Source organism: Syngnathus typhle, linkage group LG12, assembly GCF_033458585.1.
Source record: "Syngnathus typhle isolate RoL2023-S1 ecotype Sweden linkage group LG12, RoL_Styp_1.0, whole genome shotgun sequence".
NCBI lineage: Eukaryota > Metazoa > Chordata > Actinopteri > Syngnathiformes > Syngnathidae > Syngnathus > Syngnathus typhle.
The window spans coordinates 5,945,173-5,972,905 of NC_083749.1; the positions used below are offsets into that span (position 1 = coordinate 5,945,173).

At 41.9% G+C, this 27,733-nt stretch overlaps 3 protein-coding genes across 4 annotated transcripts in view; 1 reads left to right on the plus strand and 2 right to left on the minus strand.

Moving 5' to 3' along the window:
* The window catches only part of sppl3 (signal peptide peptidase 3), a 47,008-nt gene that overhangs the window by 1,888 nt on the left and 17,387 nt on the right, over positions 1 to 27,733 (plus strand). The window contains exons 2-4 of one of the 2 annotated variants that reach the window (XM_061292740.1): positions 2,718 to 2,854; positions 8,545 to 8,619; positions 12,367 to 12,443. In XM_061292740.1, the coding sequence (XP_061148724.1) occupies positions 12,367 to 12,443 (77 nt within the window). In that variant the 5' untranslated portion in view covers positions 2,718 to 2,854; positions 8,545 to 8,619. Of the gene's footprint in view, positions 1 to 2,717; positions 2,855 to 8,544; positions 8,620 to 12,264; positions 12,444 to 27,733 lie in introns of those variants that run through there. The other variant, XM_061292738.1, reaches the window with a different exon arrangement.
* On the minus strand, positions 889 to 7,624 carry slc5a1 (solute carrier family 5 member 1). The gene is made up of 16 exons (XM_061292817.1): positions 7,163 to 7,624; positions 6,721 to 6,792; positions 6,531 to 6,635; positions 6,387 to 6,446; positions 6,212 to 6,316; positions 6,042 to 6,147; positions 5,324 to 5,404; positions 5,214 to 5,253; positions 4,748 to 4,916; positions 4,371 to 4,506; positions 4,198 to 4,305; positions 3,986 to 4,136; positions 3,746 to 3,914; positions 3,266 to 3,481; positions 3,083 to 3,185; positions 889 to 2,566 (listed from the first exon to the last, which is right to left on the minus strand). The coding sequence occupies exons 1-16, from the start codon at positions 7,286 to 7,288 to the stop codon at positions 2,352 to 2,354; spliced, it is 1,962 nt and encodes a 653-aa protein (XP_061148801.1). The 5' UTR covers positions 7,289 to 7,624; the 3' UTR covers positions 889 to 2,351.
* gnaz (guanine nucleotide binding protein (G protein), alpha z polypeptide) lies at positions 9,816 to 27,004 on the minus strand. The gene is made up of 3 exons (XM_061292781.1): positions 26,714 to 27,004; positions 15,937 to 17,175; positions 9,816 to 11,446 (listed from the first exon to the last, which is right to left on the minus strand). The coding sequence occupies exons 2-3, from the start codon at positions 16,657 to 16,659 to the stop codon at positions 11,102 to 11,104; spliced, it is 1,068 nt and encodes a 355-aa protein (XP_061148765.1). The 5' UTR covers positions 16,660 to 17,175; positions 26,714 to 27,004; the 3' UTR covers positions 9,816 to 11,101.

The following is a 27,733-nucleotide window of genomic DNA, read 5'->3' on the forward strand; positions in this document are numbered from 1 at the left end:
AGCAAGGGTGGGGAACCTGCTGACTGTGGGCTACATAGTGCTTAAGATAGCATGTCATGTGGTTACACACACACACACAAACATTCAACTTATGCATTAATACAGTTTCATAAATGGCCCTCAACAATCATGCATGTGCGATGATGCAACATCCATGTAAACCCACCTGCGCCGTATTCAGACCAGAGCTGGGGTTGCATCTCCAAGATCTCATAAAACATCATCATCCTCACCTTAAGCCTCGTTCAGGTCTTTCACGGAGGAGTACAAGCTTGTAGGTTCTGCTTCCCAGCAGGACGAAGATGGAGAGAATGTTAAGATGGAGGAGGCAAGGTGGAGGCACGTCCGCATCCCTCTTTTGTTCTTCACACCGCCGCTCTGCCTCCTCCGCCGTGTGTCAGAGCGTCTCTTTCGGCTTTCCCCATCCTTCCTCTTCCACCCTGTTGTGGCTTAGTCCTGCTGGGCCCGGGTCTTCAACCTAGCTGGACCGCACCGCTTTCCTCGGCGTCCCGCTTATCAGCCTGGGTTCACAACAACACCTCCTCTTCCTCCTCCTTCGTCGGTTCCAGGCGAGCGCACCTCAGCGCTGCACATGCGCACTCTCCTCGCTTTGCCCTCCTCTCTCTCTTGCTCTCACTCCAGCTCTCTCACCCTCTAGCTCTCCATCACACACTCCCTCCCATCCCCTCACTGCAGCACACACTGCAGTGGCTCTGCAGGCAGCGTCACGCATTTCAGTTGCCAGAGGAAATATTTCAGCCAATCCCAAACATTAACAGCCAACCCAAAGTGTCACACACCCTCCCTCCTTAACTATCCACACACACACACACAGGAAGCTGGCGCAAACACAGATCTAATCTACAGAGTGCCGAGAAGGAAATGAAGCATAAATTCCACTAACAAATCATGTCTGTTAAAAAAAAAAAAAATGCTGACTGCAAGATCCAAGCTCAATCAGATGCATTTTTTCCATTGCTGACATTCTCTATAAAAAGCGATTTTTTAAAAAAATGGTTATTAACACAGTTCGATATAGTTAATAATACTTTTTTTAATGAGTCCTGTTATAATATTGACATGTCAGGATGTAATTTAGTACAGTAATTTATACAGTTGACTCTCAAGTTACAAACTTAAATTTGTTCATAAATCAAGGTAATTTCTCCCATTGATATGTTATTGCTGTTAATCCATTCTAATCAAACAAATTAACCTCTTTTTTTTTTAAACCAATTTGTGGTTTTAATAAATAAAAGCAATATAGAAATAAGTAAGAAAACACAACGTAATAATAATAATAATAAAACACAAAAGCTTACTCGACCAGCTTACAAGCAATATTCTTTCACGCTATTTTCCCATATCCTGTGTCCTATATTCAGCAGTCAACTTAAAGGCAGCATCTTTGCTTCATATTGCATAATACAAATAATTGAAGCTTTCATCCTAAAAAAGAATAATCCTCGGATCCATGGAGCAAGAAAATCCCAAATCATTTGATTACATAAGTCACAAATAGCTGTAGGATTGTGTCTATTGTAAACTTGGTGGCCCGCTTTTGTCCAGCCCTGCAGCTTCCTGCCGAGCTAATTAGCTGTCACTAATGCGAAGATGAGCTCAGCACAGCAATATGTCAGTGAAATCTCAACATCTTGACCTCAGGAAGTCCACACTGTCAGTGTCGCAATAAGTAGTCCTCAAAACTCACTCTTATTTCATCCAGTGAGATTGTATTGTCTGGGATAAGCATGCTATGTTCCAAATCAAGTCCCCAGCCATGTTTCTGTTCCATCAAGTATTCATGAGTGTTTGGAATGATGAATTAAACACGAAGCCGTCACGGCAATTCCATGCAACATTTAGAATGAAAGAAAATTTGTTTTAAAAATAATAATAATTGACACTGGATCCATGTGTTGGAACTAAATAATTTGATCAAATTGTCCTTTTAATCAAATGTTTTATTTCAATTTGATTTAATTTAAATAAATGCATTATTTGTGGGAAAATGCCAACAATTAGAACATTTACACCTGATCCACATTTGAATGAATATTGTAATGAAATATTCCATATTTCGTTATTTTTGATAGTATTATTTTATTGTCTTGTCAATTACAAAATGTAAACACTTTCTCTTTTAAATAATCAACACTGGACCCGCATGTGAAGAATTTTATAGGGCATTTTATTATCATTTGTCAGTGCAAATATATGTATATATATATATGTATATATATGTATAACTGGTGCTTAATTGTTTAACAAAACAACAATCATAACATGGACAAAATGTAAGAAAGTGCTATTTTGAATAAAAGCCCGTTGTTTATATATAGTATGAATACTTATCCATAAAATCCATGAAAGAAAACAGCCACACCAAGAAGGATGACTGCGTTGATGTTGACAATATTCCTCCATAGTGGTATTTCAGATGTGTCTGTGAGCTTTTTCTGCAACTCGGCCTGCTCCTCCTCACTCAGCTGCGGAGCTTTTTTCTGATCCAGGCCGCAGAAAGCCTCTAGCGCCTTCTTGCAGCAGCCTGGTTCTTCCTTTGGTTCTAAACAGAAAATAACAAAGGGAGACATGCATGTGGCTTTCATTCCGGAAATGCCCCAAAAAATGTTTTAATGCCAGGCCTGTGTTCTGCAATGTTACTTAGAAATCAAATGCTATTTTCACACCATCCGCTTCTATCTCTTTCTATACAGAAATGATCAATAACAACAACAATAGAGGACAATTGGGTCTCTTGTAATTCTGCTGAAGAGGATCAAGACTACAACCAGGCCAGGTGGAGACTGGAATAAAATATTACAATATACAGAGCTACAGCACAGCAGCACACGTAAGCTAACATTATCATGTGTACTAATCTCTAAAGCTAGCATTAGCATGTGTACTAATTTCTAAAGCTAACATTAGCATGTGTGCTCATTTCTAGCTGTATCTCATTTACTGGTATTACATTATAGACGCCTGAATATGCGCAGTTTGGCATGGATATATAATGCCCCCACACACACATACACACACAAAGAAATGCAAAAGAACCGTGCCATTGTGTGACCATTACCTTCTATTACCGTACTGTTGTTGACATTTTCTTTCCAGTCGTCTTCCTCCATGTCAATCCTCTCTTCAGTACTGTTCCTCAGGCTCCAACATAGTCGATATAACTGAACCAAAGAGAAAACATAGAGCGTGACACGTAGCGCTGATTGTCATAGTTACTTATTAGGTCAGACGTGTCGCGTACGTGTTTGTCGGGGATGGGTTCGGTCACGAGAGAGACGCCGATGATGATTACGCAGGAGATCGCAAAGAGGATGATGCTGAAGTAGAGGTAGTGAACACCACATATGATAGTGGGACATTTACTGGGCTCCACGCAGCTGCCCGTGCCGTAAGCAAACTCGGTAATCATCCTGGAAAGGCCGATCAGGAGGCCGATGAAGAGCCCGTAAAAGGCACCCTGTAGAACAAAACAAGTTCTGTAAACATTCATCTTATCTACATTTGGGTCATGATAATATCTGTGAAATAAAATCTTATACTTGAAGAGCTCAATACTTTTGATTTCTGCTCCTTGTTGTAAAATGGCAAGGTTTCATATCGCGGAACAAAGACCTTTGCACAGTCATTCTCTACCATGATAAACAGAACAGAGTTCACCTGGCTGTTTATTCAAGCCTCTGTTAATTGGTATTAACTAACCACGACATGAGTGGGAACTCACAGACTCATTGACTCGCTTGCAGAAAATAGCCAGTACAAAAACGGCAGACACGGGCGGCGCCAGATAGCTTGTGATGGCCTGGATGTAGTCAAAGAGCTGACCGCTCTGGGCCGACTGCACCACGGGGATCCACGCGATGCTCACTCCAATCAGCCCCACAATAAAAAGCCTGCAAGAAAAACAAAAACAGTGCGCAAAGCCAAATCACACCAATGGGTTCACGTCGAGCGTTCTTTCGACCTGCCGGCGATCATGAGCTCCCTCTCGGTGGCGTCGCCACGGATCTTGGTGTAGACGTCCATGGTGAAGAGGGTACTGGCGCTGTTGAAGATGGAGGTCAGGGAACTCATAAGAGAGGCCAGCATGACCGACAGCATAAGACCACGCAGACCTGAGAAGGGAAGCGCGGGGTTGAGTTTAAGGACGGAGGATTTTGGATTTCTTCTACCCACCGTCGGGCATCAGATCCAACACCAATTTGGGATAAGCAATGTTGCTGCAGCCCACTTTAGTGCCGCAGTGTTTTAGACATTCATCCGGCTCCACGCAGGCGACCTCATCTACAAAAAAGAGGGGATATTTAACTGCTTTGGCAAGTCACCTAGAAATGTGAGCAACCCCTAACCAGTGTAAAGGATCCTGCTGATCATTCCGGGGAAGACCATCAGGAACATGGGCAAGAGCTTCAAATAGCCACATAAGATGCAACCGGCTTTAACGTGGGATAAATTCTTAGCGGAAAGGCAACGCTGCACGATCACCTATATTTTTTGGGGAGGGCGGAGACAGAAAAATGGAACAGCTTTCTGTGAGGTTCAACGAAGCATAGCCAAACGTTATGGTCAACAAAAAGAGAGCTTGGGGAACATTAGTCATTTGTGTACATCTAAAGTAGAAGATAAAAGGTCTATCTGCATGAATAAAACTTCATAAAAGAACATTATGTCCACCATTTATTTTTATGACCAGAGATGTGCCGGAAGTCATTCCATTTTTACTGACCTGATCCGTGCACCAGTACCACAAGGCTTGAATAGAGAGTCCAAAAACCAGGCCGGGCCATGGCAAGTCTCCTGTGATGGGGTCCCTAAAAAGGTGGAAAGCGTCATCTCGAGGCTTGTAGCATTCCTCACTGAAGTTCCCCGTAATGGAGGGAATGGCGCTCATGTAAAGAAAGTCCCAATGATCGTCACACACACACCTGGGTGTGGTGAAATTTGTCCTCTGCATTTAACCCATCCCCGTGTGATTTTAATCCTTCCCCTGGGGGAGAGGGGAGCAGTGAGCAGCAGCGGTGCCGCGCTCGGGAATCAGTTGGTGATCAACCCCCCAATTCCAACCCTTAATGCTGAGTGCCAAGCAGGGAGGCAATGGGTCCCATTTTTATAGTCTTTGGTATGACCCGGCCGGGGTTTGAACCCACAACCTTCCAGTCTCAGGGCGGACACTCTACCACTAGGCCACTGAGCGGTCCTCTATGTTTGAATAGCCGCCCACTTCATGGAAGGCTGCAAAACAGATCTTTCAGTCAGACTCATTTCAAATATTTAAAATAGCGCTAAGAAATGTTTTTATTACCAAAGCCCATCAGAACAAATGATCCGACTATCATAATGATGGTCTGTAAGGTGTCTGTGTAGATCACTGCTGCCAAGCCACCTAAAGGAAATTACACAACAGGGTTTAAACAATGGCAAAATTTCAGCTTTGATTTAAAAAATAACTCAGTACTGCTCAATTGTGTTTACTTGAAAGTGGTGTGTAAAAAAAATAAAATGAAAAAAAAAGAGGCAAAATGGGATAATGAGTAAAATTTAAAAAAATGCTGGGGCACCACTAAGGGTTGGCCAGGGTTGGCTATGGTCACCCCTGAAAATTTAGTGGCCATCCTACAGCCAATGGCCAGAATATTATTATTATCAAACCAGTTTTGTTTACAATAAATATTAACTGACACATAATGACTTATTTGTTGGGGAACTCCAAATATTAACTGTACTCTTAATAGGTGCAACAACCCAAAAAATGATAATAAATCCAAAGTCACTCCAGAATGAATCGTTTTAATGCTTAAAAACAAACACTCATGTGGAGTTCATTATATATGCATGTATTTATGTATTTACAGCGTGCACTTATCACACTTTATGGGCCACAAGCAACAATAACCTGCCATTGACAAGTGTTAGTGTAAGGCGTGTGAAAAGACTTTGCCCCCACTAGACATCACCAAACATTTATTTCTGTATTATTTACCAATTCATTTTTTTTATGATTGAAATAATGTGGCACAGACCTGTGACGGTATACAACGCCGTAATCAGTAGCAACATCACGACGGCCAAATAGATGTTGATGCCCAGTGCCTGGTTGATGAAAATGGCGCCGGAAAACATGTCCGCCTGAGTGGACAGGAGATCACATGTCATGATAAATAGTAAAAGTCAAGAAATATTGTACACTTACTGAGATTTTGGTGAAAATGTACAGAAAGAGGGAGAGCACAGAGAGGTAGATACGAATGCGCTGCCCGCCAAACCTCTTCTTCAGGTACTCGGGCATGGTGACCACCTAAAGACCCAAATGTTGTTTTATTTCATGTCATACTTTCCATTTTATTTTTTCTAAAGAGTAACTTTACCCCAGCTTTAATGTAGATAGGCACAAAAAGCCAACCCAGCAAAACCACCATAACGAGAGCCTGAAATTGAAGCAATCATATTCGACAACTTAAATAGCATAAAAGTCAATAATAGTGATTTAGCATTATTTGAATTATACTCACATTCCATTCAAATCCACCAATGGCTATTCCGGTGGCCGCCCCCGTCCCGGCAATTCCCACAAAGTGCCCGCTTCCGATGTTACTGGCAAAAAGAGATGCTCCGATCTTTGGAAGGCATAATTAAAATAGATTTATTCAGAAATTATTTCACATTCTCGTTGCATTTTGTATCGTGTCACAAGCCTCTCACCGGCCACCAAATCATACTTCTGCCGGCCAGGAAGAAGCCACCCACAGTGGAGCGGTTGGTGCGAATCATGGCCTGAAAACAAACGGATTATATTCTATTCCCTGCAGTTATGCGAGTCGAAAAATATATACGGTTCAAATATGTTTTCAGGAATTATCTTAAAATATTTAGAAGCAATTAAATCCAAATCAGCCTTACTTAATTAAGCATTGTGTTATAGTTATTCTCATTTTTTTTTTCTTACTGAACCACCTGTGAGCAACACTCCTCTTCACACAACCTAAAAACAAAATCCTGCTCATAACGAAAGAAGCCCATCTGGGAAACTAAACATATAATTTTTGTAGAACTAATCTAGCTAACAAAAAATAAAAATGACCATGACCAACAAAGACTAAGCCAAGAAGATACCGAAAGGTACCTTCGATGTTGAACAACTCACCCATATTCCAACAGCCAAGACCACCACAAAATATATCACAATGACAGATATATCAGCAGCATTAGCAATGGACGATTTCGTTTTGTTTCCCGCATTGGTCTTCGCAAAGGAGAATTCAAAATCCATCTTGAAGCTGTCCGCCACTCACGCACAAGTGTCGATGAATGAAGCACCTGTGATCTTCTAAATGAACCTTGCTACAGGGGGGCAGGGTCAAGCGTGAGAAGATTCGAAGGGGGACATGATATGATGTCAGTTGAGAGTCGATCCAGTCATCGTGTGTGGCTGTGTTCACTGAGAGCAAAAGTTGTTAATCATCAACACTCAAGGAAATATATGCTGGGACTTCCTGTGAACCAAAGGACAGAACAGATAAAAGCAGCCAATATACAAATCACTTAGCAACAAAACTTAGCTATTATGTGTAAAACACTTAAAAGTTGACTCAATCAGTAAAATTAAATTACAGAGTGGACTCTCAGAGGTATTACGTTTTATGTTAAAAACTCAGGCATGTTCATCAATCAAAACGTGATGGTCTTCAATCCTGGTTCTCGGGGTCCTGCATGGTTTCGATGTCTCCCTGACGCAATTCAAAAACATGCAGTACCCCGAGAACCAGATTGAAAACGACTGAAATATGACATCACTGAAAAGGAGGAAAGAATGGATAGGTAAATAACTTTTATTTTTATAGGCCAATTTGAATATTACTGATAAAGAACAAGATAGGTTGCGCGTACAGGAAGCAGTGAGAGGTCCGGCCTTTTGTCAACTCCATAGCGTCATTAAAAATGCTACTGTAGCAGAAGTAAGGAACACGTTTTTATTTCAAAACTGACTGCAAACAAGTAAACAAAGCAACAAAGACAATATGATGCAATATTGTTAAGAATGGTGTCAGCTAGGTAAACATCGTTCACGGTTCAGAACATGCGGAAGAGGCTAAAGCTAATATTGACCCCCACCCTCCCTCTTCAAATTAATTTCGTGCAGAGAAAACATAATTACTAACATAACATAACATAACATAACATAACATAACATAACATAACATAACATAACATAACATCCTTCCTGAATTTATTTGAGCATTTTTTTCACCACCACCATCAGCAGCAGCATTTTTGCAAAAGTGCTCGTCACCGGCAACGCTGTGGCCAGATAAAATACGTCAATTGTGAAGGTGGCCAGATAAAATACGTCAATTGTGAAGGTGGACTAATACATACATCATTGTAGTTGCTATTTTGATTTTGCTTGCGTGCTTTGAGCTCACTGCCGTGTGAAGGTGAATGATGCCACCTAACGGACACAACATGTGATTGCATCTATATGGTGAAACATGGTGCAAATGTTTTTTGTTTTTTTTTACTCATCAGGCAATCTGCATGAAGGTGGAGATATGGAAGTTTAGAGACCAAGCTGAGAACATTTCAGCTGGATGAAGCAGAGAGGTAAGATTAGAACAAACAAGCAAATTCACAAGATATTTGAGGCCTGGCTTTACAAGGCTTGTTTTTGGGGATACAACTATTAATATTATAGGAATAAATGTTGAGCATTGTCATTAAAAAAAAAGGGCTTGCTGGCATCTATTTACTATTTAAAAATGCTCAAATAAATTGAGGAAGGTTGTTAATGCTATTATATCGCAATTTTATTTTCTCTGTACCAAATGAATTTGAAGGAGGATTATATTAGCCTCAGCCTTCTACAGAAAAAGGAATCCATTAAAAGATTGTCATTATTTGACTAGTGGAATTTCCCTCTGGTTGAACATCAGCACCCCCTTGTGACCAAAACACCATCTGGGAAATAAATCCTGTCTCAATGGTTGTTTTTATCCTTGATTCAGTTACAGTAAAGCCGTTTGCTTTTTGTTTTGGAGCTGCGTCGCACTGTTTTTTAATTCTATGTTTGCCCCTGATGCTCTCCACATGATGTTCACGAGGCCTGCTGTGCAGAACTGTCCAATTTTAAGTGGGTTTTATTTATCAACACGGCATTGTCCAAACCAGTCTGTAAAAGCATAAACCGCGGGCCTAATTCACTTTGTGGAGCATTCATTTCAGAAAATGAACACAAAATGAGCCATTTATTGGAACACAGCTGGTGTGGGCAATGTTATTTATGAACCAGGATGTTGATGGTTTGCAGCAAAGACCTGAATCACTGGCGGAGCTAGAGGGGGCCCACGGGGCACTGCCTCCCCCACCACATCCTTTTGAATAAACAAGATTTTTTCAAATTTTTTCGGGATTTTTTTAACATTTCTACTTGTCTCTTGTAAGGGACTTATAATAAATCTTTATCAGTGTTTTTTCTGATAATATTTCTGGGTTTATAGATATATATATTTTTTATCCTTGCCCTCAACCCCAAAGAAAAAAAAATCCTAGCTCCGCCAGTGACCTCCATGGCACTGTATGTTGTCACTTCCTCACAAAGAGGCCACATTTATTCAGGAGTAATTCAATTACATTCTTGACGTGGCAATTAGTTGTGCCCCGGCAGTTACATTGTCCACAAGGGGACAAACAGTCCTCATTCCATGATTTTGGACAGTAAGTTCCCAGTTGCCATTCACTTGATGCTGCATAGTTGTGGACAAAACAAAGTCACTGTCAAAAAACACAGTTACAACACCATGAAAATTTGCATAAGTTGTTTTATTTGTAGTTATCCTTTTTCATTTCGTTTTAATTGTACTGTTTTTTTTCTCTCAAAGTGGACATCCTGTAAAGTCAAGCGTGAAGCCCTTAGCTCGGTTGTTGGCACATCATAAACCGAAAGGAAGGGTAAAGAGGAGGAGCAAAATGGAATTCCCCTTTCTCCTTCTCTTTCGCTCTCTTTGTCTCTTGCAGTCCTCCCAACTCAACCACTATTATTATTTGTTTTGACAAAGAGTGTACCGGACAGTATATTTACACATCATACCAACTGTTGGACAATTTCCACTTAGAGAATGCAAGGAAGATTGAACTTTGCGTCGTCTTTTTCATATTTTTCCGTTGTCCTTTTTCCTTTTCTCATTTTCACGAATGAGACTTGACCCTATCATCATCATCATCATCATTTTTTTTTTTTTTTTGAACCAGCGTAGCATCCCCGATAGAACTCTTCAATAGATTCCTCTCTTGACAGCTGTACAATCTTACACAGTGTTTGACTTCAATATATATTTTTGGGAATATACTTTGCAAACCTAAGAAAACAAAAAGAAAATTCCAAGGAAAATAGAGTAGTATCCCAAAGTAACAAAATCATGCATGTTTTAGGGTGGTTTTTTTTTTCCCCCAGAAAAACAAAACAAAAAAATTATTGTCATCAATGTTTTATTTACAAACTGATCTTGGCACTGTTTTTGTCGTCTTTGCTGGAAAGTAGAATTATCATGGTGAACACTTGACGCTAACACTCCTGGTAAGTCAGTGGCCTGCTATAAAAGGCAGGTTTGTCATACATATTTTTTTATCAATGCACAAAAAAAGCAAAAAGAGGAACAGAACAGCCTTTATAGAGTTTGGTGGAGAAGAACAGAAATAGTGCTTAGAAAATATTTTTTTAAACTGTGGCAGTTTCTTCTTTTAGGCAAAGACCCTGTGACATCATGCCTACCCACATTTTGCTTCCCGACTAGAGACACGGGCGAGTATTTTGTCTTCTGTTTGGCAGGCAGGTGGGGAAACTGTCGTACATGTCTCAGTGTTGCCACGTCTTAATCTTGTGTGAGCAAAACAGAAAAGGTGTTTATCTGTGTGGGTGTCTGCCTATTCGGTGCAAAAAAAAAAAAAAAGAAAAATCCCGTCTTTGTCCCCACTAAAAAATCTCAATCTTAACCGTCCTTCCTTTCTCATTTGCATTTTTTTTTCTGTCATTCTTGCACTTCATCGGAGAGCTAAACCAACTACCCACCCGCCAACCAAACGTCGAGTCCTAGCACAACCCGATGTACTTGAGATTGTTCTGGATGATCACGTCCGTGACAGCGTCAAACACAAACTGGATGTTGCTGGTGTCGGTAGCGCAGGTGAAGTGCGAGTAAATCTCCTTGGTCTCCTTGTTGCGGTTGAGGTCCTCAAACTGCCGCTGAACGTAGACGGCGGCTTCCTCGTAGGTGTTCTGGCCCTTGTAGTCGGGGAAGCAGACTGTCAGGGGAATGCGTTTGATCTTCTCAGCCAACAGGTCCTTCTTGTTGAGGAAGAGGATGAGCGAAGTGTTGGTGAACCAGTTGTTGTTGCAGATGGAGTCGAAGAGACGCAAGCTCTCGGCCATTCGGCTCTGCAAAGGCAAAAAAAGGGAATCAGAGCAGCAGTTCAATCTGACCCGGATCTCTTTTATTAACTTAAATCTATAGTATCATTCAAAGTTACCTAGAGAGTTAAAAAGATCCTACATGGTGGAAAATTATATCAATTGCGGTTGATAAGCAGTAAGCACGTATGCATATGTTTGTTCTCATAAAGTTTAACGTCATGTGATGTTGGAAATGAAGTCGAAAAGAAAAAGAAAACGGAATGGCGGCTGCTGGCATGTGGCGACAGGCCAGTAGCTTGTGACTGGGACCTTGTCAGATGGAGAGGGCTGGACAGGAATAACACAATGCTCCGAGCAAATCACAAGATCTGCACATCCTGGAAAAAGAAAATGGTGGACTAAAGTGAAAGAAGAGAAGAACTATTAATGAGAATTTTAATCCACAGCATTAATTAAATGTACACATTTTTTCATTTTTAACATTTAAGATGATACTTTTTTGCTAAATGTCATGAAATTTGAACCAAAAAAAAAATCACTTTTTATTTTAACCTATATAGCACAAACTATCAAAAAGATCTGGTCACTTATCACTGTACACCGAGATGTCAAACTCAAGGCCCGGGGGCCAGATATGGCTCGCCATATCCATTTATGTGGACCGCGAAAACAAATTTTGCCTCAAATTCTTGTACCAATACTAAAGTTGCAAATTATCTTTAATTTTAAAAGATAGAAACATTTTTTTTTCAATATTTAGACAGTTTTTACTAGTCTCTGATTTAAAAACGATTTATTCATCAGTTTGTTGTGTAGCCTTACAAGGCGTTGACATTCATAATGGCCTTCCAATGACAATGTGGCCCTCGACAAAACCAAGTTTGACACCCCTGTTATACACGAAACAGTCTAACGCCATTCGACGGCTGTCCTCCACCTTGCAGATGATCCAAAGAGGAGACGACAACCTGAGCCTAGGAAGCCTCTCGTCTTTCCACCTGTCCTCTACAATTGTTAGACAGTAAGCAATTTAAACTCATACATGTACATCTACCGCACTCTTCATTAGACACAATCTAATAATGGAAAATTACAGAAAAACCTCCAACGTAGAATTTATTTTCCCAAGTCTCACAAATCATCCCTGTTACATGGACTAACTGCAACCGCATTGCGAATCTTGTTTTTAAATCGGGTTTATAATCCATATCTCTCCTCAAAATCACCGACTGCTAAATACAACTCGTTTGTTCTTTTCAGTATTTACCAGCACAATAACGGCTCTGTAATGTTGCGTCGTACAATGGAGACTGGCATCGCTTGACTGAGCTTCACCGACAAAACAAGCCTACACCTCAAAAAAAAAAAAAAAAGAACCACTAAGAAGTACAAATCAGTTCCGCTTACCATGTTGCGGTATATATGTAATAGTAAAGCTTGGCCTAGCTTGGATTTTCACCACAGGGACCGCATGCCAGATGGCATCCATGTGAATTACATTAGTTCATCATAACATAACGCTCTCATTTTCACAGGGAGAAAAAAAAAAAGGTAGTAAGACTAACGATGGAGCACATCCAGCAATTTGTGTTCTTTTGTTCTTGGCACATGGCGCTTCATTACATAATCACCAAAAGCTTTCTTTGAGAAAAGGACCCCATTTCATATCTTTTGTCACATGAAAGTGATGATTTATTGTCGGCGGGTCAATCGACGACAGTGTCTCGGTAGCACATCGCTATGCTTGGTATCTCGGTCCATGGCTAGAAAAAAATCTTTTCTTACATTAGCAGTCTTTGGCACTAGAAGTGTTGCGTTCACACACCCTGTCCAAGTATCGTGGAATACGCGTCTGTTACGACTCAATGTACTTTCAAAGTCGGCAAATTGCCGCCTCGACTCCCCACCCCCCCTTCGGGTCGGTGCCATCTGTACACTGGATAGTGTCTGTGAATTGCTGCCACAGCGTTATACAACAGTCTCAAAACCACAGCTTGTTAGCGAACCCATCGGATTTTTGGAGGGTCGAGTAGACGCCATTATGTCATAAGATCAATTTGATTGCATGATACCGTTGTAATCGGTTCCCTTAGAACTCGGTCATGTTTTAATCCCTGTCTGAGTGCCCGATTTGAGACGGGAGCAGACATCCGCTTGTGTACCTGTGATAGGGACAGTCTGTGTCATATATAAAGTCATCGCTTTTGGGAAGGTTTCATTTTGAGGACGACTAGTTCATGGAGAGGATCGTTCGTACCTATTTAAGCTAGCTCGCCGTTGCTACGTTGACTTGCTCGGCATCAGCAATTTCATGCATTCATTCAGCTCCCCCATCCCCCACCTGCTCTCACCTTCACACAACACATGCAGAGTACGCAAAGTGTGTCAGATGAGTTTCAGGACCGTCTTCCAGTGTGGACCTCAACAATTCACCAACAATGTCTAGAGAGAGATTTTTTTTTACCAAGAACAAAGTAAAGGCGTTGGCCAAAGGGCAAGGCATGAGGAAATGAAGGGCCTGGCTATTTTTGGCACTGATTGCTAAGTTCATGAACAGAAAGGAGCTAGGTGCTTTTTCCGCTGGTTTGGACTTCCAACAGAAATCCCTGACTTTGATTAAAATAAGAAGACATGATATAAAATCAACTATATGTGTCTTTGTTAGATTGTATTTGAATCGTATCTAACATTTTCATTGTTAAGAATGCAACATCTTCTTCAGAGCGACAAACACTGGGGCATTGCGCGGATGAGATTGTTCTCCATTGTCTCCCTGTCGTATTCTGTACAGCAATTCTCGCTGTGAAATCGAGGCGCCACACCTCTCTTATTGGATGTGCTGTCGGTCCTCGCAGCGGCGCTGCACCCAAATTTTTCATTTGGAGTGTGTTTCCTGTCGCGGGGCTGTATAGACACAAAGGATGGGTTGAGGCGACGCTGTGATAGATGCAGTGTGAAAGACCCCGGGGGGGATTACTTCAAAAGGGGCCAATCTCCTAGTTTGTGATTTGTGTTTCAATTATATCCTAGTCCTGGAAGATTTTTGACACACCTTTGTACATCAACACGTATTCTCTCCTGTGATGCTGTTTGTTGGACCCCCACCTCCCCCCTCCCCTTTCCTTCTCATCCTCCTTTCCCTAGTCACAGCTCACTGTCAACATTGCAGGATTAGGAGCATTTGACTGGCTTGTTGCTAGGCAACGGTAACCGCGGAAACCGATTCATTATGAGGACAAGGATGGGACAGGGAAACTGCAACTAGGAATGGGTTGATGGGTAAATGTACAGTAATTATGGTGTGTTTTAAGTCTTGTGTGATTTGGCGCATCAAAATTTCCTTCCAGAGGAATGTTTTTTTATTACCAGGGTAGACATTAAAAGCTTAATTCAGATCCGTTCAATCCCTCACTTACTATATATCTTGTCATAGTAAGCCGATCGGTTTGTAGTTTGGCAATTCCAGCTCAGATTTTTATTCCTTAGAATCATCAAATGGAATGTTAGCTGAAGAAAACTATTTGGGGGCTTCCGGTTATTTTTGTCATATTGAAACCAGCGCAGAGCAAATGTTGAGGCTGAAAAGTGGACTTATCTCTACTGCTTGAATTCTTTCCATCATTGCTCATTTTCTTACACATGGGCGATATTTTGATAGAAGGCAGTTTCAAAGGGGTGGTTGCGCTTTTGTGGGTGTGAGCACAGCTGACAATTTGTTTGAGACCACATTCAATCTCGATAGTTTGTGTGGGTGACATGTGCCTGTGCACAAACATAGAGACCCTGGTTTTATTTTGTCGATTGCTGTAAGCTAACAAGAAATCTATACTTTGTTGCTCTCTAGCTAGCAGTCTGAAAATTGTAGTTGTTTTTCATTCCAAGGACTTGTGAACCCCCAAAAGAGATACAAGAGCCTTTGCAGCCTGTTAAATCTCACAGGTAAAAGATTCACACGTGATTCTGTGAACTCAATTAACACCATACTGGATTTTTCTCCACAGTCTATTTTTAACCTGGACTTGTAATTGGTTCCAATCTGTTTTTGTTCAACTTTTGTCTAGTTGTCTAGGACCCACAGCGTTGTGTGTTACTTATCTGTGGGCACAGACACCTTTTAGGAAATAAAATATGCTTGTGGAATTCTAAAAATAGCTGACCCCTTAGGTGATCCTGTCCAAAAACTGAAATAGTAGCCATTGTTGATCGCCTCCCAAAAAGGCAGTTAAACCAAACATTAACGACCTCAGCATACCAAAACATCTCAAGAAGGAAATAGATATAGCATGGCAAGGAAATTGCTTAAATTCCCAAACCATGAGAAAGAGATGATGCAGACTTCTTCAGTCAGAGACACTTTAGGTGTGCCTTCCATTTCTTTCCATGTTTGTAATAGTCTTGCTGAGGAATTAGGATGGCCTTACCTTCTGAGTTCTGGATCCATGGATACTTTGACCTTCTTATAATTATGATCTATGCCTGTCTGTATGCGTAGCTTTACAATTGATTTTTCTTACCGTCTGGTTGTCCTCGTAGAGTTTGAGGTCATAGCCGCTCAGTTCAACACAGAAAATGATTGCTGTCACGCCCTCGAAACAATGGATCCACTTCTTTCTCTCGGATCGCTGTCCGCCTACGTCTACCATCTTGAAGGTGAGCTCCTTGAAGGTGAACTTGTTCTCTACAATGCCAGTGGTCATGTCTCGGGAGCGCAGAATGTCCTCCACCGTCGGGATGTACTCGGGCGCAGAAATGCGGTCCAGGTCGTTTAGGTAGTAAGCGGTATTGTCCTCTAAGTGGTACTCATTGGATCGCTGAAAACACTCCTGGACCCCAGAGTCTGCCCAGAGGCGTTTCATGACTCCCAGCAACTCCGGAGTGATCTCTCCCTTGCTTTCCGCCGGCCCCGTGAGGGCAAAGAGCTGCACAGCGTCGTAGGCGCGATCGGGATTGTGAAAGTCAATCTTAAGGGTGGTCAGGGCACGGATGATGCGGGTGAGCGAGTCGATGGCGTTGTACAGGATGAGGGGCTTGTACTCCTTGCAGGCCTCAAGGTTGAAGCCGCCGCTGTGGATGATCTTCATCTGCTTGACGATGGTACTCTTGCCGGAGTTGCTGGTGCCCAGCAGCAATAACTTGATCTCACGTCTCTGCCGCTGACTCTCCGATCGCAAGTGGCGGTCGATTCGCCGCGAGCGTCGAGCCGCTTCCTTCTCCTCCGAGCTCTGACGGCATCCCATGGTCCTCCACCACGTGGTGAGCGCGAAGGAACTCGTGCTGACGCTTGACGGGTGAACTAATTGCAGAGAAGACGTGATGGGGACTTTGGAGGGGGTCGAGGATTGTCGGTAGAAGGTGCTACGTCAGAACGAGCCAGAAGAGCCTCCGCAGAAATGAGTGACTCAGAAGTGTCTCATTCTTCTTCCTCCGGGGCAGTCTGTGAGTCCCGTGTGGGCAAAACCCAGACTTGTGGGATGCCCACACAGTGCCTTGCACTGAGGTTCGACTGCCTGCTGAAGCCGAGGGAGATGGGGATCATAGCAGGGGCTCCCCTCGAGGAGAATCGCTGGAGGAAGGCGGACTACCTTCGGCTTATGTCAGTGGAGGAAGTGTTTGGGCTTGACGGGTGTGATTGGGAAAATTCTCTCACTCCATTCCCGCATGGCTCCTGTGTTGCCTCCTCCCAGTCAGCTCACCGCAATCATCCACCCCAGAGTGAGACTTATCTTCACAGGGTTGCAAATTCTTCTTAGAGTCTGGTGAAACACAACAGATGAAATACATGAATTTTTACATTCCACGAGAGATTGGTTCATCACGCTACTAATTAGCTAACTGCGGAATGCATTCATTACATGGGAAATGTGGAAACAAAAAATCCGTGAAAAATTGCAATACTGGAAAACCCAAAAGCTAATTATCTGGTCTGGCATCTGGGGGTTTCAAGCATATTTCCGGAAGGGGGTGACAGTGCCCCCGCAGGCCCCCCTCTAGCTCTGCCAGTCTCGCTTGGTGAAACACGTGTCCTGGCACATTTCCGCGCCACTAATACACCGATTTGGATCATTTTGAAGATTCTCATCACGGAAGTAACGCTAAGATTATAAACTATCATTTTTTAAATGACTGTATGCTCTAAAACATTGACTGGTTGGTGCCACAAATACACAAGACACGATCAAGGTCAGAGATACTATGTCGAAACACGGGCTGGAAAAAGCAGCTTTGCAAAACGAGTTTCTTTTTGAGAAAAAAAGCATGTACACCTCTGGATATTGTCTGCTGTTCTTTGACTGCAGTCAAGTAAAAATTCTTTATTTACTGTCCTGAGGGAAAATGACAGGTGCCTTCCACACTTTAATGAAGCCAACCCGCTCCGCTTGCAGACTTTTGTGATGTTATCCAGCAGCTCTGGGATTATTGGAAAGTAGAAATATTTTCTATGGGATCTAGTTTCATTTTGGTTATTTGCGGTTTATATTAGTTGGGAGTTAGAGGTTTTCTTCTTAAGAAATATTGAAGTGTAATATATTTTAGGACGTTAATATAGTTCTGCTTTGCTGGTGAAGGGATGGCCTGTGGGCAAATCGGTATATTCTGTAATGAGACAGGCTGTTCTCTATTGGCACAGTCACAAACGGGAAATCATGGTTTGGCCCGATTTTTTTTTTTTTTCTTGGCAGACCTAAACTTTGCCTACCTATAAACTGCAACAAAGCATCTCCACACAAATTGAGAAGTTGGTTTTCGAGCTTCAGGCACCTGATTCTATTCACTCAATGACAGACAGGCACAGATGTTAAGGCTATGCAAAAACCCTTTAAAAAAATAATAAGAATAATTGCAGCAACTGCATTTCTTCAGCTTTTGAAGTTGCACCACATTAGATAATTGTAAGAGAATACATTGCCAAGAGTGCAAACAACTATAAAGGAAAAAAGAAAATGCTGACCTTCATCATATCCTCATTAAAAGTTGGAGCAGTGCTGACCTTAACAGCAAAATGCTAACGCGCATCATTGCTGACACCATTTCACATGTCTTGCAGACTGTCACATCCACTACGATTGTCAATTATGGAATTCAGATGGAAATTGGACAGCTTGGTGAGGAATAAATAGCAGGTGTTGGCAGGCAGGCGTCTTAATGTATCACGAGTGCTTAGGTAATATGACAAGGTGGTACTTTCGCTAACCTATTTTTTACACACAATTTTCCAATCCTCCCTCTGCTGTTCAAAGCATGTGCTTATCCCTACAGCAGTGAATGGCTACTAAATGGCTGGTTGGTGGATGTCAAAATATGTACACAAACATGATGGTGAGATTACAGTGAGTAAACAAACCTATCTAGGTCATCAAGAATTATATTGATTAAAAAAAAGTACAGTATAGCAGGATGTGTTACTGAAGCGGACACATCTGGTACAATCCTGCTAATGTGCATTGGTGTTAGCGATAAGTCCCAATGCTAAATGTATTTTTTTTTCTTTTTAGGAATGAATATAATTGTAGGAAGAAAAATGGTTTTATCCATCGTGTTGTGTGTTGATGAATGAGGCGTCACAGTCGCAGGCTTGCGTTTGATTTGTTCCGGTTAGCATTGACTTGCGCTATAGGGCATGCAGTGTTCATGCATCCAGTGGGGAAAATATGCTAATGCGGCAATCATTTATGTACAAAGTCAAAGGTCGAACACAATTTTTATTTATTTGTATTTTCAAATAATTTGCCTCGAGGAAATGTTAGAATATTTCCGCGCTCAAGGAGGATCAGAGGATCTTTTAGAATAACTTTAGGAAAAAAGATGCTGAACTGATAACGTATGCTGACACTTTGTGACTTCACAGATACACGCACAACACATAAAACTTTTGAAATAAGTTAAGTAAAAAAAAAATTTTTTTTTAAATGAAATAATTCTTTGATGCTTGTGACTGGAATTTAACACAATACGCTGACCTCTTGTATGACGCCACCGTGATAGTTTGAAATACGGCTGCAGAAAGGTCACAAAGAAAAATCCTTTCATTCATTTTTACCGAGTTGTCAATTGTATAACCAGCGGGGTGTGTTCAACTTTAGTGTTCCACTGTTCAAGTAAACAAATGGTATGACTGGCATTTAACGTTTGAGTATTTAGACCAGTTGGGCACTGAGGAAGTGTGTGACTTTTAGATGACTGTACTTCCTTTGTCTCTGGGTTTGGAGGGCCCGCTCTAACTTTGCTTGGCACCATCCGCTGACATCTTCACAATGGCAGGGTTATCCCTATCGTACTTGAGGAGATATTTGACAAGAAAGCTTTGCAGTGGGGAGCACAGAGCAGGCTCACATAGAAAGCGCTCACATGTCATTTAATTATCATCATTTGAATAGCCGCGAGCTAGCTTCTCGCTACTCGCTATACTCCACCTGACAGCATCTTTTAGAAAGGGGTTAGTGAGAGAACTTTGTGTCCAATAGTGGAAAATTATGACTTAATCTTAAAATAGTATATCAAATAATTTTTTTAACTTTTGTGGTAGATAACAATAACAATCACTGGCGGAGTTAGAAGGGGGAGGCCGGGCCCCCCTCCGAGGAAGAAAATTCTAGCTCCGCCAGTGAAAATACAACAGCATGTAATTATTCAGTTGATAAAGAATTCTTGAAACCATGTGGGAGAAATCTGGCCTCCTAAGTGAGACGAGCCACTGCTGGAGGGACATTATTAATGTACGTGATGAACGAGCAACGCATTAGCGCAGCACGATCAATCCGCTCGCTCCGCTCGACTACGCTTGTCTTCCGCGTTGCACAGCCGCCACAAGGTGACTCGTAAGCCTGTTTAGTATAAACACAGCCGACCGGCTTTTCCCGAAGGGATAATGGCAAATTTAAATGAGGATATGGAACGCATGGCGTAGCAGATAAGCTCATGTTTGCGACAAATATTTCGTATGTTAGTGTTACAGTTACGCAGAAGTCAAGGTGACTTTCAGGGTTTTATGAAGTTTCAACGTGATTTTTAACATCTGCAGCTCACGCTGTTGACAGTTTAAACAAGCCGGGCGCTGCAGCTGAGCAACAGTCAACAAGAAACGCGCAGCTTCATTTCAACGTGTTTCATTCCAATAAATCACAATTTGATTTCTTTCCGAGTGCTGCGTATTGAACGTTGCTGTTCGTTATGCTCGGCCGGCGAGTAGCGAAGCGGCCCTTCTAATTAGGAGCCGGCAAACACCAGAGAGATTGGCGTACTTTTGCAATCGAACAGAGGGAATAGATATATTTTTCATTTTTGAAATAAACATCAAGCTTTGCTGACATGCTACACTGATATTAAATGATATAGGCAATGTATAGAGTTATTGCTCTATAAGTGCACGCTGGAATCTGGGACAAAAAAAGCAAACAGTCAATTTTATGGTTCCACCCGGCGGATGATTGATCGGTGTCATCCCGGATTGGAGCACAGACATTGTTTGATTGAAACACAAGCGGGATGCCTTATTTTGCAGCTAATGAGCATAATGTATGCTTTACCGTGCGGAGCTCAGAGGAACAGAACATGTACAAGCACTCCCAAGCTAGAAAGCCTGCTTGGCAGTGATGACTCAGAGCTGCGTGTTGGGCCCACTTAACATCAAAATTAGAATAGATATAGGTCAGACGATTTTTCTGCACCATCCGACACTTTGTGCAAGTTTACGTTTTGATTCTTTTGCAGCAATTAAGACGTGCTTAATTGGGCTCCCAAGTACCCCCACAAGTCCCATTCTACTACTAAAGCATCATGTTGGGAGTTTTATGTGAATGAGATCACATTTCAAAAGTTTGGATAATGCAGAGTTGTCAGACACCTTACAATTCAGAAATATAAAAAGTGACCAAAGGTAGGATTTTGGTGTGTATTTGATTTAACTTGGCCAACAAAAGCATGAATTTGTTTTATAGTAGCATGTGAGTAACCTCTAATGGAAGATAAAACTTTAATTAAAAAAAAAAAACAATCTGCTGTGAAAATACAAAAGCGTGAGGGTTTTCTGGTGGATTATTTTGTTAATTTATTCTGAAAGCTTCTTTAATCAACATAGATTCATTCGTGCCTGATAATCGCAGCAAATCTAAGTGCTTTGCTTGATGTTAGTCTCGGCTGGATTTAGCTTTCTGGACAAAATGCAATGCAGCGTGAATAAAGCCCTAATGTTTAATTGTTATTTGGGGAAAGTAGCTTTGAATAGTGAGATTCTTGGAAATAATTTTCCATAGCTGACAAAAAATCATCACTAAGACCACCCAAAAGTGGAATTTAGCCTCAAAGCCTGATTTCAAGTATTATCTTTTTTTTTAATTACATACTTGTAAAATTCACAAACACTTGGGGCCCTGTTTTTGTAAGCAGGCGCCTGTGCAGCCAGCGTAAGAAATCGGCATAAACCAATTTAGTTTTGAGCGTTTGTGAAGTTGGGGCACTCAGTATTTTATTGCACGGCCCCCGGTGCAATTTTTGTTTGATTTTTTTTCTTCTTTTTTCTTTTTGTCAAGTAAGGGTTGGGATAGGATTAGCAGGTGTACATGTACCTAATATTGTGTCGGTTATGCAACGTTAAAAGCAGACTGGAGAAATGGATGCCTGTGTGCACACGTGGGGATGCAACTCATTCATGATGGACAACAATGACGGGCGCTGTTCTTTTCCCAAAACAGTGGACCGTTTTAAAAGCGGGGACGGGATGCTGGGGGGTTGGGGGGCGAGCTTTCTTTATTGTAATAATGCCTTGTTTAACGTTGTTGATGCTGCGTTCCCCTATCATCAATCTAGCAAGTCACATTGAGTCACGAGGCCAGCTAGCGTTGAGAATGGCGTGTTTGTGCACAGGCTGCGAGAAAAAGAATGGCACAAGGTGGACACATGTAGACATGTATTTACTGTTTGAGTCTCATCCATGGTGGAAGTTCTGGAATAGTCATGGCCATTAAAGTTAGGACTGAGTGTTTTATTGTTTTGCTGTTGTACTCTAAACAGTGGTGAGTTACTGATGGTGGTTTGTTGGCTTGACTTTCTGTGCAGACAACAAGGGATCAGTTTGCACTCAATGGCAGTGTGAATGCGCGTTTGTACGTTCCCTGTGATCGGCCCAAATCAGCTGGGATAGGCTTTGAGAGCCGTGGAGTAGAGTAATAATTCATTTTGCACTTGTATAACGGCTTTCACCGATACCAATATTTTAATAATTTTGTATATTTTTTATGCATATTGTTTTATATTTTTTTATATTTATATTTCAATATTTTATATTTTAACGTTTTATATTTTTATATCTTATAGTTCTATATTTCCAATTTTCCTTGAAATTACATGAGGCTAACAGCAATTTTCTACTAGATTTTCTAATTTCTAGTTCCCAATTGGAAAAGGGTCACAATAAGACGGCATTGTTGCAAGTACTGATACTGAGGCTGGTATCGGCACCGATACTGATACATGATACTCGCCCATCTCTTAGTAAAATGGCTGTTTGACCCTGGAGCAGATTGTGTTTGACCTTTATGACCCCTCTGTGTAGAATTCAAAAGTTCTATGTGTAAGTGAACACAATACGCATACTACCTTTAATTGCTTTCAGTGCACAGCTACATCTCTCGCCCGCGGGTCGCATCATCAACCCACTACCACCATTACCCCTCCTCCCCTCCCTCTCCACTGCCTCCTTGTTGTCATATGACTACTGTTATGTGTGTGCATTGGGAACACAAAGTTGGTCTGTTTGCCCCCCCCCACCCCACATTTGAGTGCAGCAAGTGAAGGCCCGTTCACTTGTTGGCCTTCAGAAGGGAAACAGACGGGCTCCTGTATGTGGTGCCGGGCATAGATGAGCGAGAGAGATGGAGGTCAAAGGAGAAAGAAAGAAGCGGGTTGAGCAAATGTTGTTTTTTTACAACACCAAAGAAGAATGCAGAGCTGCTTCAAGCCCCGGCCTTAAAAATGGGTTTGATTCAACACAGACTCATAAGATATTTATTATTCCTCTTTATGTCACTGCCTGCACAAGAGAATTGGCTCCCAAAGAACATGTTGCCAGGTAATAACCTGGCCAGGACAAAATAAATAAATAAATAAATAAATAAACACCAGTGCCGAAGCAGCTGAATATAAGCATTGTCTCGTTCGAAGACAATAGTTCAGTGTCATTGTTGGTATTATCGAGTCTAAACGAGTTCCATGCAAAGCACATTTTGTAATTAGTTGAATTCATAAATCTTACATTGTCCGACATAAGAGTTCAAGAGGCCCTCAGTTACGAGGGCGTAACCTAAAACGTAACCTAAAGTTGTAGCCGGAACACGCCGTTGCTAACCTATGCTAACGTGTTGAAAGATTCACCGATTTGCTGATTGAAAGATTTGTCCCACCGGTCTCATAAAAAACATCTTGTTGCCATGCGACTATGTTGAACTGAGGGGAGGAGGTTCATTTAGTCAAGTCATAGTTCTCCCTGTCTGTTCACATGTTTTATAAAAAAAAACTTGTCGGCCATAAATTAGACAAAGTCAAATGAATCTACAGCGGGAACAGAGCATGTCTTTGTGTGGCGCTTGATATGACTTGATCCTTATGCTGCTCCACAAACCGATTCATTCTGCACTATTTGTCAAAATGTCGTAAAGTGAGCAACGGCTGTAGCAGGAATCAAAGTGACGCTAATATCCACACTTTACGTTAAATAGCGGACAAATTAGCCGTACGACACTTGTCCCCAATTTTGAATCATAAAATTCTTAGCACTTGGCTTGGTAATGTAAAAGTGCCACAGGGGTGTCCCCAGTGTGCGGGCAACTGGGCGTGTCCCTTTACAGTTTTGTTTGTGCCTTTTAAATCAAATCTGCCTGTGCTGTCCCCAGTCATTATGTCACCCAGTGGACTCGAAAGAAGCAAGTAACAAAAGAGTCGGAAGGAGGTCATTTTTTGTCACAGTCGCGCTGGTTTTTATATGGGTACAGCTCGTTTGACGGACAGCGTACTGTGGCAAACATTTGCCATCGGCACAGTTGAGATGGAGGACTCGTTTTTAATAGCATTTCCACTTACTGAAACCGTTCAATCCCAATTCTTGTTTTAGTCAATATTTTGACATGTTCAATCATTTGTTAAAGTGAGCCTTTATTCAGTTGTGTTTGGAATAATAGGAACGGGAGTCGTTTGGCTTTGAGCTATTTTGACATTGGGAGGATTGGATAATGCAATCTCAATTTAAACAGGAGAATTGTATGGATTTGATTGTGCTTGGCAGAAAATGAAAGGAAAAGCAATTTCTGTTAAGTTAGTTAGGCCAAACTGACAAAACTAAGAATGGCGGAGGAACGGCGAACGGTAATTCAATCGTAATTGGCTGAAATGCCGGTTCACAGGAGCTCGACGTCGGTTGACTCTATGGATCACAAATACCAAGCGGTTAGAAAGGATCCTCTATTTACGTTGGTCCCAACTGGGAAAAGTTGATAAGCTTGTTAGCGGAGTACATTGTCATACTGAACAAAAAAAAAGAAAAGAAAATAGCCATATTTGGCTTTTTTATCATTGATAGTTTGATCATTTAAGTGTTTTTAATACTAACATTTTCTAGGATATTTATCGAACATCTTAATATTTATTTCTTTATTTAATTTTTTTTTTTTTTTATACATATTTTTTAATTCCAAATCAAAATATTTTTCCCAATATTTTGATTTGGAATTAATTCCCAACGCATTTGCATGGGAAAAAACAAAAGTCGAGCTCTTGAGGATTTTTGAGCTTTACTCATTTTCCACACTTTGGACCGCAGACATCCACCTTCTCCCGCTTCATCAAACATTACAAGCCAAACAGTCAACAGTTTAGCAAATAAAAGCCACTCAGATGTTACTGCAGCTTGCGGGGCTGATTAAAGCTTTTGTCACAGCGAGCTTGACCTTGCTTGGCCTCCCGTCGGGTTTCCGAGCAGTGACCAGACTGTGGGCAAACAGGTGGAAATATCGAAAGATGCACACGCTACTATTTCCCACGGTGTTTCCTGCTCTCGGTAATTGGTGTGACACAAAGTCCTAAAGCTTCAAATAACACACATAGCTTGGTACATGGCTAATGTTCTTCGGACATATTGAACCAATCAAATGGAAGTGAAGGGTGGGAAGGGAGGAGATGCATCTCAAGCGAATGATGAGTTACACATTTTGGATAACAAACCTGACTGGAAAGCTCCAAAATGGGGCTTGTAAAAAAAATACTTGAACAAGGACTTGATTAAGAACAGCGAGCTATAAAAGCCCATGTGTCAGACAGAGACTGATCAATATTCCTATCCTTTCTCGACGAGCCCAAACCACGCGAGCATAAGCTAATCTTCCTGATCCATTTTGACAAGCACAGTAGACTTTAGCCATTTTTTTTTTTTAACCCTAATTCCGAGACGTCTGGTGACGCTCTTCGTGCGTTGTCATGATAAGAAGCCAGCATTTCCTTCAGTACTATTTTTATTTTTTTTTTTAACATGCAAGTCGATTTTCCCTTCTTTCCTTCTTTCTCTCTGCAGCATCACAACCTCCGCCCCTCTGCCCCATCTGCCTCCTTACTGTTACCCCCCCCCCACCACCACCACCACCACCTCTCAGCTGCAATGGTTCCCTCCCTGTCTCTCCGGCATGGAGCACAAGTATGCCGTACAAAACCGATTATTATCATCAAATTTACTACATATGAAAGGCTGCTGAAACTCCCACCCCCTCCCCTCCTTGCCGTCACAATCCCTAAATCAACTCAACGATGATCAATGATGATTTAACGCAGGCGTAAAGCGGCGGTCGGCGCCAGTCCCACGCCGCTCCTACAAATCTGTCCCGGCAATACTAAAGAGGAATTTTGTCCCCTTCCAGCTCGCGTCTTTGGAAGCCAACACCTGATCATGTGCTTCGTCTATTCCTCTCCTATTTCCAAGCCCCAGTGGCCTACGCACACACCCTTGTCCTACATAAGCCAACTTTAAGATTTCTGCACGCAGTTGTGACGAAAGCATCCTTAAGGATGGAGGATGCTCTTTGGTGATGATGCAAATAACAAGATGATAGCACTGTCCACTGGCACACAGCTAGCAGGGTGGAGGACGGGGACGGACAATCTGGTTGCCTTGGTGTCATCTCTGAACATCACCTTGCCCGTTTTGCGAAAACACACCCAACGCGCACACAGGTGCCCCGCATTTGTCCTACCTAACCGCGTTCCCAATAAACGAAAAGAAATAAAAACAGCAGTCTGAGTAGTAGTTAGCCTTACCGTGTTCACAAGCCAGCATCCGTTTACAAAGGATACTGCAGATGAGCCCCCTGAACGCCTCTGAGCAATCCACCCTTTTACTCGCACGTCTTCATTTTGGTGTCTTCCTCATGTTCCCGATTACTTACACACACATACACACACATACATTGCCTGTCTCTATCTTTAATGTGGCTTTTACACGTCAGTATCCTCCTCTCGTTTGCTCCAAGGCAGTTGAGACACTGCAGCGATGGGGGTGGAGGGCGTGTATATGTGTGTGCGTGCGTGTGTGTGTGTGTGCGTGTGTGTGTGTGTCAGAGACAGGGAGAGGGAGTACAGGACAGAAATGGAGGGAGGAGTCAGCAGCAAGGATAGAGAGCGAGCAAGGGAGAGAAGGGGGGAAATGGTCAGGATTAAATCATGAGACTAAGAGAGAATGAAAAAGGGAGAGAAAATGGAGCTGGATTTATTTTGATGCTATGGTGATGACATTTTTGAAGGAGAGTTGGTTTGAATGGAGGTGGCGGTGTGTGTGTGTTTAGGTTTAAGGCTGCCATTGCTTGTAATTTCATTAATGATGGAAAAAACATACTAGCAAGAGAGAGGGACGGGAGGGGAGGGGAGTGATGACGACAGCAGAATGGGAGGAGGTTTGGACGATGGTGTAATGTGCTGTTTCCGTGCCAACTGTCTCTGTGACAGGGAGGCCGCTTCGTTTATTGCCATTGGTCAGGAGCAGGAATTGACACAAGCGCGGGCAAATAAGATAATCTTACAAAGGGTGTGAATGGCCTTTTAATTTTTTCTTCTTTAACCTCTTGGAAGCAAAATGCTCTGATATAGCTGTAAATGTGTGTTGTCAATTTTCGATTGTGAAATCCGAATTTTAATAAGGGATGATGGTATGTTATAATAATGCTGAAGAATTTGCAAATGATTTGGATGTGGCCTTTCAAACCGTTTTATTGCTAATTAGAGCCAGCTGCTCATCTTTCATATTTCCAAATGTTCTTTTATTTGGTGAAAAATAGAACTTCC

Excerpts from the sequence above, each read along its gene's own strand:
- gnaz (XM_061292781.1), bottom strand. The coding sequence starts at position 16,659 with ATGGGATGCCGTCAGAGCTCGGAGGAGAAGGAAGCGGCTCGACGCTCG. Across the intron at positions 11,447-15,936 it reads TCTACGAGGACAACCAGACG|AGCCGAATGGCCGAGAGCTT; the intron begins GTAAGAAAAATC and ends TTGCCTTTGCAG.
- slc5a1 (XM_061292817.1), bottom strand. The coding sequence starts at position 7,288 with ATGGATTTTGAATTCTCCTTTGCGAAGACCAATGCGGGAAACAAAACG. Across the intron at positions 6,317-6,386 it reads CTATCTACATTAAAGCTGGG|GTGGTCACCATGCCCGAGTA; the intron begins GTAAAGTTACTC and ends TTGGGTCTTTAG. Across the intron at positions 5,254-5,323 it reads ATTTGTTCTGATGGGCTTTG|CCTTCCATGAAGTGGGCGGC; the intron begins GTAATAAAAACA and ends TCTGTTTTGCAG.